This window comes from Nycticebus coucang, chromosome 21 (assembly GCF_027406575.1).
Source record: "Nycticebus coucang isolate mNycCou1 chromosome 21, mNycCou1.pri, whole genome shotgun sequence".
In the NCBI taxonomy this organism is placed as follows: Eukaryota; Metazoa; Chordata; class Mammalia; order Primates; family Lorisidae; genus Nycticebus; species Nycticebus coucang.
Genome location: NC_069800.1, coordinates 67,427,124 through 67,441,861, shown reverse-complemented (window position 1 = coordinate 67,441,861; position 14,738 = coordinate 67,427,124). Strand labels below are relative to the sequence as shown.

At 59.0% G+C, this 14,738-nt stretch overlaps 2 protein-coding genes across 9 annotated transcripts in view; one reads left to right on the top strand and one right to left on the bottom strand.

The window, feature by feature from the left end:
- Positions 1 to 2,040: 2,040 nt before the first annotated feature.
- On the top strand, positions 2,041 to 7,863 carry RGS19 (regulator of G protein signaling 19). 6 transcript variants are annotated; one of them, XM_053574926.1, is made up of 6 exons: positions 2,044 to 2,164; positions 5,111 to 5,208; positions 5,394 to 5,515; positions 6,681 to 6,755; positions 6,838 to 7,072; positions 7,172 to 7,863. In XM_053574926.1, the coding sequence occupies exons 2-6, from the start codon at positions 5,179 to 5,181 to the stop codon at positions 7,361 to 7,363; spliced, it is 654 nt and encodes a 217-aa protein (XP_053430901.1). In that variant the 5' UTR covers positions 2,044 to 2,164; positions 5,111 to 5,178; the 3' UTR covers positions 7,364 to 7,863. The 6 variants fall into 6 exon arrangements, with proteins under 6 accessions (XP_053430903.1, XP_053430901.1, XP_053430898.1 ...); XM_053574927.1 differs by lacking the exon at positions 2,044 to 2,164 and adding an exon at positions 2,167 to 2,410; XM_053574924.1 differs by lacking the exon at positions 2,044 to 2,164 and adding an exon at positions 2,547 to 2,734.
- Positions 7,864 to 8,938: 1,075 nt separating this feature from the next.
- The window catches only part of TCEA2 (transcription elongation factor A2), a 29,368-nt gene continuing 23,568 nt past the window's right edge, over positions 8,939 to 14,738 (bottom strand). For 2 of the 3 annotated variants that reach the window (XM_053574914.1, XM_053574912.1), the window contains exons 2-10: positions 14,426 to 14,488; positions 13,941 to 14,046; positions 12,812 to 12,902; positions 11,447 to 11,577; positions 11,113 to 11,184; positions 10,535 to 10,689; positions 10,315 to 10,461; positions 9,339 to 9,410; positions 8,939 to 9,141 (exon numbers count right to left, since the gene is read on the bottom strand). In XM_053574914.1, the coding sequence (XP_053430889.1) occupies positions 9,133 to 9,141; positions 9,339 to 9,410; positions 10,315 to 10,461; positions 10,535 to 10,689; positions 11,113 to 11,184; positions 11,447 to 11,577; positions 12,812 to 12,902; positions 13,941 to 14,046; positions 14,426 to 14,479 (837 nt within the window). In that variant the 5' untranslated portion in view covers positions 14,480 to 14,488 and the 3' untranslated portion in view covers positions 8,939 to 9,132. The remainder of the gene's footprint in view (positions 9,142 to 9,338; positions 9,411 to 10,314; positions 10,462 to 10,534; positions 10,690 to 11,112; positions 11,185 to 11,446; positions 11,578 to 12,811; positions 12,903 to 13,940; positions 14,047 to 14,425; positions 14,489 to 14,738) is intronic. The other variant, XM_053574913.1, reaches the window with a different exon arrangement.

Below are 14,738 nucleotides of genomic sequence, written 5' to 3'. Positions count from 1 at the left end.
GCCCTTCTCCTGCATCTGATCCTTCACCCTTCCTGCCTTGGGCCTTGATCCAAGCCTAGGGGCAGGGAGAGAGATGGGGGTGGGGAGTATTCAGGCAGAGAAGGCAAAAGAGGAAGGCGGCCAGGAGAAGGGGGACTGGAGTAGGGGCATATAGACAGGAGTGGCAGTCTCTCAGACCCCGATGTGGGGCATGGGATGACAGCCAATACAGGTGTCCTCTGGGCTAGCCCTGGAAGTCTGGACCGCAGGGTTCTGTCTCTTAGGGATTGACTGAGTACCTAAGATGATTTCATCTTTGAGTAAAATCATACATTATTTCATTTTTCTGATTCTCCACTTCATCTTTAAAATGAGGGCCTCACTTAGCACTGTGCCCCCCACAGTGAGTGCTCATAAGGGCAGGGGTTGCTTGCATCAGGCAGGGGCCCTGCTAAGGCCAACAAAACCAGTGACTTAGGGTCCAGCTGGCACCTGGGGCCTTTTGGTTCCCGCACCAAGGAGGGGTTCTGGGTCTGCACAGGAAGCTAGGGAAGGTGGCCTAGGATGTGTTTGCAGGGCCTGGAACGAACAATGCATGTGAGCCAAGACCCTATATACTGAGGGCTATGAGGGGGCAGAGTGTCCGGGTTCAACTCCCATCTCTACCATTAACTGCTCAGCTCACCTGGGTCCCTCCCACAAATTTGGGGGACACAGAGTGACCTAAGGGGGGAGGGAAGGTGTTGGCCATTGCCTACTGCCCACACCTGCACTTCCCCATATAGAGATACCACATCAAGCACTGCAGGGTCAGCCAGGTTCTATGGCCTCACCCAGGTGCTTGCACATCTTTGCTGAGCCTTGCTGTCATCACCTGTGCCCACTTCTCAGGATTGTTATCTGGGCTAAATAGGCAGCCCACCACTGTCCAGACAGACTTCCTTACTCCTGCCCTGTCAACATGGCAGCTAGAGGGTTCTATGGTCAAGTGAGCCAGGCCCTGGGCTCAGAGCAGCCTGTCCAGGGTCCCTCTCATTGCTGACCTCCTTCTCCAGGCCCTCCCCCTCTATTGTTTACTCAACAAGGCCCCACTGGGGATGGAGACCCCTCCCCAGCTCTCTCCCAGTCCTTTCTTGCCTGCTTCCCACACCCGCCCCTACCCTCACCACTACCCCCACCCGCACCCCCCAGGCAGCTCCAGGTTGCCTTGTTTTGCTAACAGCTGAGTGCCACCACTTGGCACACAGTGATACCCAACACTTGCCAAATCAATGAAGAGCACTAATGAAATCACTTCTTTTGCATATCTGTTCAACGTGTGCAACGACTTGTACAAGTGGAAGGCATTTTAAGAGCAGGACCCTGGCGCTAGGAGCCTGTGCACACAGCCCGGCTGGGGGGCTGCAGGCACTCTGCAGACCATTTCCAGAGCAGGGTCAGGGCCACTCTGACCCTGAGCCAAAGCATGCTGGGAGAAGAAACTTAAAGGATGAGAGCTGGCCAAGAGGACAGGGCAAAAGGGGACCCCGTGGCTTTAAATTTTAGGACATCTTGGAGCAACTGCAGGAGTCAGCAAGGACTCAGGCCCCACAGGAGACATTCGATGTGGCTTCGGTTGCAAAAGCCGGCAAGTCCACCAGTACCCCAGCACGGGGATCTCCCTTCTTTGATAAGCCTCCACATGAGCCTCTTAACCGGGTTTTACAAATGAGGCTCAGGATGGTCAGTCCGTTCCAGCGGCCTCTTCTTACCCAAGCAGGACTAGGTGCGTAAGTGCCCAGCTCTCGCGCCTCTACGAGACGCCCCCCCAAGAATGGCAAAGCAGAACGGGGGGTCACGGCCACCGCCCATTTACTACCGTACCAGCTCTGGCCGCCCAGGTACCAGAGGCTCCACCGTCAGCACCTCTTCTCGGTGCGGCAAATACAGCGACCGTGGGGGCCGAGGCGCCGTGCGGGGCGGAGCGGGGCGGGTGGGCGCGAAGCCGGCACAGCGAGGGGCGGAGCGGGGCGCGGCGGGTAGGGCGGGCCGGCGCCACCCGGCGCGAGGAAGTCCCGGCCCCTTGCTTTGGGGAAGTGCGGCCCGGGCGCCTGCGCACTGTGCCCCGCGCCCCCTCCCCGACGACCGGGCCGGACCTCAGAACGCGCGGGCCGGCGGCGGCGCGAGTGGCTCGGGAGCGCGGCTGGTGAGTGCGCGCGCGGCCCCGGAGACCGCGTCCCGGCTCTTCCCGGCCCCAAGTCGCGGCTGTGCGGTACGGGAACCTCGGGAGTCGGTGCCTGGGGTCCGCACCCCAAGGACTCCCGCGGCGGGGTCCACGTGGACTCTGGGCCGCAGTGGGACTGAAGCCCGCCCCCCGCGCGTGGGGGAGGGGGTGCTGCAGCAGGTTCCCCTTTTTCTGCAGCTCAGAGCCTGGGGAAGTGATTGCTCAAAGGTGGGGGCCCGGAAGAACCCAGGTTTCCGCGTCTTCTCCCCCAGCCTGGTGGGGAGGGGCCGGGGCAAGACACTCTGTCATCCCCCGCCTCCACCCCGTTGGATCGGGCAGCCTCTTGGCCCTGCGAGGTGTAGGGGAGGCGCTGCAACCCCTGGCTCCAGCCGATCGGGGAGCCCCGGCGCCAGCCTCTCTCCGGGACGCCGCAGGAGTATCCTGCAGTCCGACTTGAGTCCCCGCCACTGCAGTGCACGCCCCTTCGGCCGCCAGGGTGGGGCCCAGACCCAACCGGGCCCCTCCCGCCCCCACCCTGCCTTTGGGTCGCTGGTGAGTGGGGCGCTGTGGCGAGTTCATGAAGTCGGGGTGAGGGCGTTAGAGGCTGGAGGGAGGGGCTCCCTAGAAGGAAACTGACCCCCCCCCAGCAGGGAGAGGAGCGAGGTGGGGGGTCACCACCACCATTTCAGAGGTGGGCTGGGGCGGGCTGGACTACCTTGGAGGGACCAGGCTAGAGCTCCCCAACCAGCCAGACAGGGAGTGCAGCATACAGGAAAGAGGCTGGTGGCAGAGGAAGACTGGGAGTGGAGCCCCTCTGTCAACCCCCTCCCAAAGGTTATGACATTTTTTTCTGAGATTGTCACTTTTCTTATTCTTTTTTTGGACTGGCCAGGCTTGGGGACGTTCTTTTTCCTTCTGTGGAACAGAGCAGCAGCCACTCCAGGGAGCCTCTGTCCCCAGAGACCAGACTTGCTACTGGTCTGGCCACTCCCCTCCCAGACTTAGGGGCCAAAGCCTGGGGGGCTGGAGAAGGGGGAGGAGTCCCCTAGTACCAGAGAAGAGTAGGATTGAGTTAGACTCTGTATCTCCAGGAGAGAAAGAAGGGTGGCCCAGGGCACCCTTGGGTATTCTGGGGACATGGGTGGCCCCAACTGACCTGAGAAGGGTCCAGGGAGCCAGGTCCAGGGCCTGCAACTGGAAAGAAGGGGCTAGCTCCCATAGTAGGCACCAAACTTGGCCCCTAGCACACAGCCCCAAACCCCTGGACAGGTCCTCTCCTCTGTTGAGAGACTAGCTGGGGATAGCTGCCCAGGAGGGTCAGTCCCTAAAGCACCAGAGTGTGAATCCCTAGTGGAGGTGGAGACAAGGAAGCCACTGCCTGGGGAGTCACAGCCCAACACTAACCAGACCTCAGGCTGGCACGCCCCCTCCTGTCCCTAAATACTTGACCCCTAAAGAAAAGCCCAGCCTCAGGGCTACTTTCTGTCTCCCCATCTTCTTGCTGGAAACCTGTGAGACCCACAGATCTCAGAGGAAGTTGGGCAGGTTATGAGGGGCCAAGACCCCAGGGGACACTGTACTGGCCCCCAGATTTGGGTCAGGTCAGTGGCCTCTGCATGCCCAGACCCCAGGGGCAGTGAGTGCCCTAAGTATCCAAAACTACAAGCTAGGAGTGGTTTGGTAGGGAACATGAAGATTAAATGAGAAAATGAAGTAGAACCAGATCATGAGCCTCTGGCTGCTGAAAAGGGTGGTGGGACTCAGCCCCCATAGCTAGTGGTTAGGGCATCAGCCACATATACTGAGGCTGGCTGGTTCGAACCTGGCCTGGACCTGCTAAACAACAATGACAACTACAAAAAAAAATATCTGGGTGTTGTGGCGGGTGCCTATAGTCCCAGCTACTTGGGAGGTTGAGGCAAGAGAATCACTTAAGCCCAAGAGTTTGAGGTTGCTGTGAGCTGTAATGCCACAGCACTCTACCAAGGGTGACATAGTGAGACTCTATCACAAAAAAGAAAGAAAAGAAAAGGGTGGTGGATGTGTCTACAAGAAGGCCTCCCTGGGCTGTGGTGGGCTCAAGTGGTGCACCTCCACTGCACAAGGGGTAGCCAAATGCTGGGAAGGATGTGCACCACCCAGGGCTCAGAGCAGGTGACGAGAGCAAGGCCAGGGCACCTGCCTGTTTCTCTGCTGGTGCTTGCTCCTACACTGTGTGCTGGGGTCTTGCGCAGCCTGGAGGCAGTGGGCAGAGAGGGCAGGAAACCCTGGGTGCTAGCAGGGGGCTAAGGAAGTGCCACAAGCAAAGAACCATGTTCCCTTGGGGCACATGTCCCTCACACCCTCAGGAAGTCCTGCCCTAATTCTCACTGAATTCCTCAATGCTCCAGCCCTAGTCTGCTGCCCCTGGCTGAGTCCGAGATGAATAGGTCAGAGTCCACTGTGGCCCACGCTCAGACCTGGACTCTTGGTGGGAAACAGCTGTACCCACCTTCCTTCCCCAGAGTCTCTGGGCAGAAACACCCTGGAGGACATCTGGCTGCCACCCCCATGCACCAGCCCCTTTGGGAGGGGTCAGGAGCCGGAAACCAAGAAAGAGGAACCCAGGCTTCCGGCTTCCCAGGGACTAGGCAGATGGGGGGTGTCCCAGAAACCCTTATGGGGAGCCTCATCTGGCATGGGGGGAGGGGCCAGATGCTGCTGCAGCCACCTCCTCCCTAACCCTGTTCCCCTAACAGCCCTGGTGGGGGTCAGGGTAGGAACAGAGGCTGGGCAGAGCTGGGTCTAGGTGGGGTAGGCAGGAGCAGGCCCCTCCCCCCTGGTTCTGAGGAGGAAGGAGGACCAGATACCCTCTTGAGACCCCTCCCAGGGGACAGATGGGGGCTAGGGTCAAAGGTTCTCAGTCAGAACCTTGGGCCCTTTTCCCAGACCCCCAGGCTGTGGTGAGGGTCCGGGAGCTGGCACCACGGAGCCTGGGCAACCTCCTCTGCCCACCCATGCCCACCCCGCATGAGGCTGAGAAACAGGTATGCCATGCCCCCCCACCTCTGCTCCCTGGGGAGGTGGGGCGAGCAAGTGAGGGGCCACACTGAGCTGGGAGACCCTTGAACACTGGGAGGCCAGAAGACCCCTCTCCTGGGAGTCTGGCAAGGGAGAGATATGTCGTCGGATGGTCCTTGGCTAGAGGCTCAGGTGCTCTGTCATCCCCCAGCACACAGGGCCCGAGGAGGCAGACCGGCCCCCCTCAATGACTAGCCATGATGTGGCCCCCCAGGTGGCCCCTGGCCGCAACCCCTGCTGCCTGTGCTGGTGTTGCTGCTGCAGCTGCTCCTGGTATGTGGGGCCTGCTGGGGGCGGGGGAGGCTGTGCAGACCCTGAAGCAGGATGTCCCTGCCACCTTGAACCACCCTCCTGTCTGGGGGCTTTTGGGCCCTGGTGACCAGTGGTTAGTATCTAACCCCCTGGGAGGCCTGTGTGTGGCGTTTGCACCTGGTGTGCCATGGATGTGTCTGGGTGCTGCCTGCCCTTGTGCAGCCATATACTGAGAACACACAATGGTGCCCTGCACAAGACCAAGATGGGCCCTAGGCCCTACAGGGGAACAAGATGGGCACAGACCCTACATATTGATCAGAGACTGGAATGAGAGAGCAGCTAGCCCGGGCAGTGGGGAAGAGCTTCCCTGGCAGCCTGCTGGGGGCACAGAAGACTACTGGGGTCTATGGGTATCCATGAGGACAGGAGTGGGGCTCCCAGGTAGTAAAAGGATTTTCTAGGACTGTAGGGAATCTGGTGGACATTTTCATGCCTTGCAGAAGCCTGGCACTATTCAGAGTTCAAGCCCTTGGCTGTTGAGGGAACAGCACTTGGGGACCCAAAGTAGGGTCACCTGCCTAGTGAGCAACTGAGGCCTGAGCCCAGGGAAGATATAGAAGAGGGGGCATGAATAGTTAGGACTTGCTGGGAGCTTGAAGGTTTGGGGTCTGGGGTCCCTGGGGCCACTGCTGAGAGGAGCCCTAAGGTATGGCTTTGGCCTAGCAATGGAGGAGTGCTGGGCACTGAGGCAGGGAAGGATGGGTGGGCCAGGGGCTGGTGACACACTGCTGACATGTTGGACTGCAAAATGGATGCATGGGCAAGAAAGGGGTGGGGTCTCAGGATAGGCTGACAGCAGGGTCTTGCCTGACAGGGAATGGGGGCGCACACCAGGAGCCCAAAGGGTCCTGGAAGGCAACAGATTGTAGGAACACTAGGTCAAACTGGGAAGGAGGGGCAGAGGTTGTGGCCTGGGCACTATGGCAGGGACAGCAACCTGGACCCCTGGGGAGCAGGAGGAGAGAGGCCAGCACTGAGCATGGACACCCTCTCTAAGAGGGCACAAAGGGAGCCAGTGCTTGCAGGTTACATGCGTGCCAGATACCCTGTGTCTTGTGTCTGCCCATGTGCTGAGGGGGCCCATGGTGGGTCGAGGGCAGTGCCACCTTCTCTCTACAATTAGGAATGAAGAGCGGCGGCGAGTGTGGCAGGCCTCCCGGGAGAGCAAGCTGCAGCCCCTCCCCAGCTGTGAAGTGTGGTAAGTCCAGCTGGCCAGAGGGTGCATGATAGGGTGGGCTCAGGCTGGGGGGCCTTGGGCCCAAACTCATGTCCTCCTGCAGTGCCACACCGAGCCCTGAGGAGGTACAGAGCTGGGCCCAGTCCTTCGACAAGCTGATGCACAGTTCAGCAGGGCGCAGTGTGTTCCGGGCCTTCCTGCGCACAGAGTATAGTGAGGAAAACATGCTCTTCTGGCTGGCGTGCGAGGATCTGAAAGCCGAGGCCAACCAGCATGTGGTGGACGAGAAGGCACGGCTCATCTACGAGGACTACGTATCCATCCTGTCCCCCAAGGAGGTGTGCCAACCGCCAGCACGGACGTGGGGGTGGGGGGTGGCTTGTTGGGGACTGTGGGGGGTACCTTCAGGTCCCTGACCTGGATGCTGCTTCCTGCAGGTGAGCCTGGACTCCCGCGTGCGGGAGGGCATCAACAAGAAGATGCAGGAGCCATCCGCGCACACGTTTGACGATGCGCAGCTGCAGATCTACACACTTATGCACCGGGATTCCTACCCTCGCTTCCTCAGCTCTCCCACCTACCGTGCCCTGCTGCTCCGGGGAGCCTCACAGTCTTCCTCCGAGTCCTAGGTGGCCCCTGTGACAGACACTAGGCCCCTTAGGGGCAGACTCTGAGCTACTCCATGTGTGCGTGCCAGTGGGGGTATCAGGGCACACCAAGGGGCAGTCCCAGCCCCAGAGGGAAACACTGCATCCCCTGGCTCTGCCCTCAGCCCAGTGGGAGCTTCAGGTGCAAGGTGGCCAGAAGTTCCTCAAGGCTGCTCAGTGCCCTGCATGTTGGGAGGGGCTTCATGGGAAGGCTCAACCTGCAAGCCTCATGGGCACCTCTGTCCCACACAGCTGGCAGCAAAGATTTTGCCTTTCTTTGGTGCAGAGCAGGACCTTCACGTTACCCAGTTTTGTAACATGAGCCCTCTGCACCCCAGAGTCAGACCCAGAACTTCAGAACCAGATGTGAAACCTCATAATCAGGCTCAAGGTGACAGGACCCAATTTCTACAAGTATTTTATATGTTCATGAACTTCAAACCTGGAAATATGTCCTTACTGTGTTTTAGCAAAAAAAAGAATGTTTTCATATTTATCTTCCTCCTCTCATTCCCCCATCTTCCCTTAAAATAGGATGTCTTATTATTGAAGGGTTTTTTTTGTTTTTGTTTTTTGTTTTTTGAGACAGAGTCTCACTATGTCGCCCTCCATAGAGTGCTATGGCATCACAGCTCACAACAGCAACTTCAAATTCTTGGGCTTAAACAATTCTCTTGCCTCAGCCACCCAAGTAGCTGAGACTACAGATGCCGGCTATTTTTTGTTGTAGTTGTCATTGCTGTTTAGCAGACCCAGGCTGGTTTCAAATCCACCAGCCCCGGTGTATGTGGCCAGCACCGTAACCACTGAGCTACGGGCGCTGAGCCTTAAAGATATTTTTAAAGCAAAAGTCTCTCCTCTATTCCAAATTTGTGGGGAGATTTGAGAGTGAAGAATTGTCCCAGATTCAGCCATGGCCCAGGGACATGGGTTCTAGTGCCCACTTGGAGAGGAGGCAAAGTACCACACACTCTGCCCACCCCCACACTCCCACGGGATCCCTCCTCAGAACAGTGGCCTTGGCCTCCTGAACTGTAATGTGGGGTCAGACTAGTAATGCCACAGCACCTCATGAAGGCTTGGTGGATTCCCAGCAATGTGCCCAGGAGGTATCAGGGGTGTCCTCCAGAGGCAGGCCTGTAGGGAGCCCCTTCGTGCAAAACACACCACCACCTTCACTGTGCAGGCATGTGCTCCCCACTCCATTACCTCAAATTTCCGGGAAGTCAAGTGATTGGAAGCTGGACTTAGCTCAGGGTCCTGAGACTCCCACACTGCAGAGTATACCCCACAAACAGGCAGGACATAGGATGGGCCATCCTGGGGCACAGACCTGGGCCCTAAGCTGCCCATGCCCAAGAAGGGGAAGAGACAAGGTAGCCTAACACCATATGGGGTCCCCAGCTGTCCTATGTGCACATAAGTCCTCCCTGTGTGTATAAGCACAGGCAAATCAACCACATGGCAGAGATCAGCCACGCTTTCTCCAGGGCAGACTCACCAGGCATCACCTTATCCCAGGGAGGAGTGCTATCCAGCAACAGCAGGAGACAGAAAGGACACAGGCCAAAGACAGCAAGATGGCAAAAACAGACATTTAATGCGGGAAACAAGCAGAAAGATGTACTCTAGGCAGGCAGGGTAGGGCAGGGTGGGCTGCCTTCAGGGGCCTCCAAGGAGGCTATGTCCATCGAGGACAAGAGGGCTGGCGCTGGCCATGGCCCAGGGCTGCAGGACATCCGCAAGAAGCCTCAGCAGAACTGCAAGAAGTGGGTAAGTGACAGCTGGGTGGGAGGCAGGAAAGGCCCAGCCAGGGCTGGGGTCTCCACTGACCACCCCTGAGACTCCAGGAGGCCTGCTGGGCACAGCCGTCACTGGTCCAGAGTGCAGCCCCTGCCAGCTAAGATACCCCTCCCAAAAGCAGAGCCAGGAGGAGCCGCCTGGGCTTGCCACCTACCTTCCAGCGGTTGCCACACTCATTGCAGACAACAAAGGTGGTCATGGGCTCATCGGAGCTGCGGGTCTGCACCTGGAAAAGGGCTGGGTAAGCCTGGGGTCACCACTAGGCTCTCTGCAGAGAAGGGCATTCCCTGACTTGGGCAGTAATGGTCTTGCTATCCTTGGACCCCCATGGATGGGTGACCTGACCTGAGCCTACCCAGTGGCCCCAACCTTCCAGAGCTGAGTCTCTCAGGGAGGGAGGTGGTGGTCTGCCATGGCAGAGGCACTTGTGTGGGCCTAAGGCACCTCACATGGGCCTGAGCCCAACAGGACCCAGACTCAGCTAAGGGCAGGAGAAGCCGGCAGGAAGGGCCCTGTGGTGGAGGGGCTAGTAAGGATTCCCAGTGGTACGGCTGCCTTCTAGGAGGCGAGAGGGTGAGTTTCACCCCACAAACAGGGCCAGTTCTGACCAGCAGTTGGGGGTGAGAGCGAGCTAGGCCCCGCATAGATCCAGAACCTGCACAACCCATGGGGAGATCACCCCCCACAAGCTGTCTACCAGGCACTGTGGCCACCTTAAACCCCTCTTCTCTTCCCAGGCCCCCCAGCATCTCATGGGGCCCACACAATCTCCCCCAACCACCTCAGCATCATCCACCATGCCAGTCTGAGATTCCTGTGACTACACCACCATCCCTCCAGCACCCACACTCGTGACCTCCCATGCCAACCCAGGCCTAGCCCTCCACTTCAGCAGCCCAGAACAAGTGGGACCGACCACCAGAGGCGCTGCAGGGGCTGAGCGTCCTGGGGAAGGGGAGTGGTCCCTGAAGGTGACGTCACTCCCTGGCCTTGCTGGAGTCCAAGAGGTTCAGGGAAAAACCCAAGCTAGGGCCACAGCCTTGGCGCCATACGATGTGTGAGGTGTGGACCTGCCACCCAGCAGACGTGGGGAGAGGAGTAAGCTACAGGGGTGCCTGGCGGCCACTCACCTGTGTGTAGGTGCAATTCTTCTTCCTGCACTTGCTGCAGGTGAACAGGTCAGTCTGCGTGCCACCTGTGCGGGCCATCTGGTGCTCACGGATAGCCTCCTTGGTCATGGCCTTGCGGATCTCCTTCAGCTCATCACTGGCCATCTCCTGGGGCAAGGACCGGCTGCTTAGCCCACACTCCACAGGGCAGCCCCAGCCCCCCACCCCGTGGCAGGCTCACCTCTGATGTCATCACCGCAATCTGCTGGGGTGTGATGGCGCCACACAGCACATTCCGGCGCAGGTCAGGGTTCTTGGCGTCCTTCAGGTTGGAGATGCGGCTCCGCACACGGTTCTTGTACTTCATATCCGTGTTCCCAACATCCCGGAAGATGCGTGCAGGCATTTAAGGATCCCTCTGAGGCCAAGGTCGCCACCTCCAGCCACCACCCACCACACTGCATCAGGAGCTGGGGGCGTTGGGAGGCTCTGTCTGTCTACGAAGGGGTCAGCCACCCCCCCAGTCCTGCTGGTGAGTTGAGGGGCTGCAGGGCTAGGTCTCCCCCAGACCCTTTCCTGGCTGAGACGGAGCACCAGGCTCGAGGCCCCAGGGACAGCACCAGTAGACAGAATCAGCCCCTCAGCCAGTCCAGGGGCCCCTCCTGGGGCAAGGCTGCTCAATTGCCCAGGCAAGTGACCACCCAGAGAGGGCACTGGACAGCCTGTAAGTGTCACCCAGCAGCCACCAGGGGGAGCCGGGTCCTGTGGCCTTCTGACTGCCAGACACCCTTGGCCCACAAACCCCTGCACAAAGGATATATTCCTCGATCTGCGCAGACAAATGCTCAAGGTCCGCACCAATGGCCACATGGTCATCTGCAAGAGGGAGGCCTGACAAAACGCCCACTGGCTTCTCCACCTGCTACTCCCACTGCCCACATGCCTGTGCAACACTTTGGCAGCTAGAGGGGATACCTGTGTCTCTAGGGGACTCAGCCCACAATCCAAGCACTCTGATATCACCAAAGCCCCCCACCCACTCCCGGGAAAACGATGATAATGGGCTGGGGAGGAGGGCCATCTATGTGAGTAGGCAGGGCCCAGGCCACCCTGTGAGTCTGCATAGAGTCAGGAGTGCCTGCTGGGCACTCACGGTCTGTCCGCAGGGCAGCACTCAGCATCTCACGGCACTTGTTACGCACAGCATCACAGGTGACCGGCACTGGAGGAAACGTAGTGATTCTCGGGGTGGACGGCATCCTAGGCAGCTCTGACCTCTTGCGGCTGGAGACAGACAGGGCCAGATGGGTTCAGATTAAGGATGTGCACCCTAACGTGACACTGGTCCCAGGAAAGGAGATGATATGGCACGATCCACATCTCCAAACCCTGTTTGCTCCCCTGATAGAGCCCTACTGCAGCCTGAGAGCCTATCTGCATCCTTACCAACATGCCCACTGGCCAGGGGAGGGAACTTAAGGTCCCCAGTGGATCAGGGTGCACTTTTCAAACAGGAATAGGATGCTAAATCTTTTCCCAGCAATCAACACCTCAGCAGCATTGCCAGTTGGTCAGAATGGGCCATGTAGCTTCTGCCATCTCTTGCTCTGCACAGTCTCTGGGAAACCCAGAACTCGGGCCTCCTACAGACACCTCTCTGCTAATGGCAGCCAGCTCAGAAACAGGCAGAGACCTACAGCTGCCTGTGGGGGAGACGGAGATCTCCCAAGGCCAGATTCTACTGTCACAGGTAACCCTACTTAGAACACATAAAATGGGACAAGGACACCATCCTCTCTCAGGGCTGGGCCCAGGCTTTGCCACTCTCGTGGAATGAGCAGAGGCAGGTGGCTTCCTGAAGGAGACTCAACTGGAGCAGGCATGCAGACAAGTTGTTGTCCACAACCAGCCATGATCCTGGAGCTCAGCCTGTCCCACTCAGAGCCCCAGCCAATGCCACCCCCTCTGGTCAAGGGCAGAGCAGTCTCTTGGCCACAGCCTGTCACTGTGAACACCCCTGGCCTCCATGGCAACAAAGCCCTGACTACACTTCCAGTCAGCAGTGTCCACACCAGTGCACACACCATCCAGGAGCAGGGACCTGGGCACGTTTGGTTCTGGGTAAGACTTTGCAGGTAAGAGGGGCTCCCATTAAGTGAGGCTGAGGAGACAGCCAGAGCAGGCTACTGAAAACCAATCCCAGGACAGAGCCTCAGGGGAGGTGGGCAGAGAGCTCCTATAGGTCCACTCAGGGCATGCAGCTGCTCTCTGCAGGGAAGTATCAAAGTGGCTCACTGACAGCCAGGCGAACACATCCACCTGTCTCAGATGGTCAGGGCAGGCGAGCCTCGGCCAGTAGATGCAGTGTTCAACATGGGGCTCATCCACCCTGTGTGTCGCCCCTAGAGAGCTCCTTCCCCAACACAGTGCCCAGGCATGTGGAGATGAGCACTGTCTATGCTGAGGAAACCGAGGCTAGGAAGCAGGAGTGTGTGCACCTGCTTCCCAGGTGTGCTACCTGGGATCCACGGCCTCTGAGGCATCCTTGGAGGACGATGTGGGCAAAGGCGTGCCCCTCCTCCGCTCCCTGGTTTTGGCATCTGAAGCATCTGCAGTTGCCCAAAAAAAGGGGATGGGCTGATCAGGAAGGAGGGGCAGACGACCACCAGGCAACCTCTGCTAGACCACTGGCCCTGGCCCTAGCATGCTACACAGCTAGACAGAGCCAGGGCCAAAACCCCACCAAGCCTTCCCACTTATGGCCCTCTCTGCCCAGTGACCCCTCGTCAGCCTCTGCAGCCTGCAGGTGCCTCCCCAACATCCTCTGAGGCCTCATTGGGGTCCACCTTCCTGCCCATCCTGACTGGACAGACCAAGCACTTCCCTCACAAGGCTATTCCTAAACCCCAACTTTAGGTGGCGCCAAGCCCAGGACCTGCAGCCTGCACTGGTGCCAGGACATGCTTGTGGCCCAGGTCATATGTCTATTTCACAAGGGTGTGGACAGAGCTTGGGAGGGGATGGGGGGATGCCTCTCTTTCACAAGGGTGTGGACAGAGCTTGGGAGGGGATGGGGGGATGCCTCTCTTCTAGAGTCCAGAGAAGGGCCTGCCTTCCTGTCTCAGGCAGGGGCCTCTTCTGTCACCCCAGATTCACCCCACTGTGCTAAGGAAGAGACTGCCTTCTGTCCAGCTCAGTCCTTCCTTGGCCAGGGGCTGCCCCTTTGTTCCCTCTGAGTGGCTTCAGTGGCCCTGCCTTCTCCCTCTGCCTTCTCCTGTCTTCCTGGGGTACCCTCCTCCTCTAGAGCTACCCCCTCCTCCTCTAAGGCTCCTGGTGCCCTACCATGCTTGTCAGCTCAAGTCCTGGCCTCCACTCTCTTCTCTCCCTGTTCTACATGGAGCCCCCTTCCCAGCACACACACTGCCCCACCAGCCACGCCCCCAAAGCAATCCTGACACTGATGATCAGCTGACCTCTCAGCCCGAGCTGGGTGCCTCCTGGCCCAGGTTGCCACCTCCCCATTCCCAGGTGGCCCAGCTCAGGGTCAGCACTGCCAGCACCCTACACCACTGTGCTGACCAACAAGAGGCCAACCCTTTCCAGGGGCCCCTTGCCCCAGTGCACAGTCAGCACTGCCAGGCCCGCACCCAGGAGCTTCTTCCAGGACTTGATGAGGGACTTGGCCAGTGCAATGACCTCCTCGTCCGAGCTCTGCTTCCGCAGGGCGTTCACAGACATCCCGACTCGGGTGGACTGCAAGGCAAGTGGCCTGGGTCGGTGGCAGTGGGAGCCTGCCCCAGAAGTCAGATCCTCCTAGCAGACCCTTGGTGGCTCCCACAGGGCAGGGCCTAGGGACTGGCAGGGGAGGTAGATGCCTCTCCTGATGGGAACCACCCCATTTGGAACCCCAGAGCCTTACCCATCAAGGACAGGATAGGCTGTTCTCAGACCCCCTCCCTGTTTCATCAAGCACCAGAGAGAGGCAGGGACCCTCTCCTCAAGGACCAGTATTTGTGCCAACCAACAACTGGGGGTAGGGGCAGTAGACAAGCCCTGCCAGGTGTTCTTAGAACTGCTGTCCCCTGGGCTGTCCCCAGGAGCTGTCCCAGGCCTGGGGCAGGCAGGGACCTACCTGGAGCAAGTGCAGTGTGACAGGCATGGCCTTCAGCTCCCGCAGCAGGTCCATGGCTCCCTCCTGGAAGGAGAAGGGGACCTTCATAAAGGACTTTAGATCTTAGTGGTCAATCCCACTGCCTCCTGCCCACTGCAAGGGACACAAGGCAGTGACAATTTGGAGACTCCACTTGGGGTCAGAGGAAAGCCACAATTCCTGCATCTGGAGGCACCCAGGGTTCTGCCCACAAGTTCTTGCACCATGGCAAAGGGCCCTTCCTGCCCCCACCCCAGCAAGGGATGGGAAGGGAAATAGTTCCACAGTCTCAATG

Bases quoted from the DNA above. Each gene is read 5' to 3' on its own strand.
- RGS19 (XM_053574922.1), top strand. From the start codon at position 5,059: ATGGGGGCTAGGGTCAAAGGTTCTCAGTCAGAACCTTGGGCCCTTTTC. The intron at 5,209-5,393 runs GTATGCCATGCC...GTCATCCCCCAG, and splicing joins CGCATGAGGCTGAGAAACAG to CACACAGGGCCCGAGGAGGC. The intron at 5,516-6,680 runs GTATGTGGGGCC...CTCTACAATTAG, and splicing joins TGCTGCTGCAGCTGCTCCTG to GAATGAAGAGCGGCGGCGAG.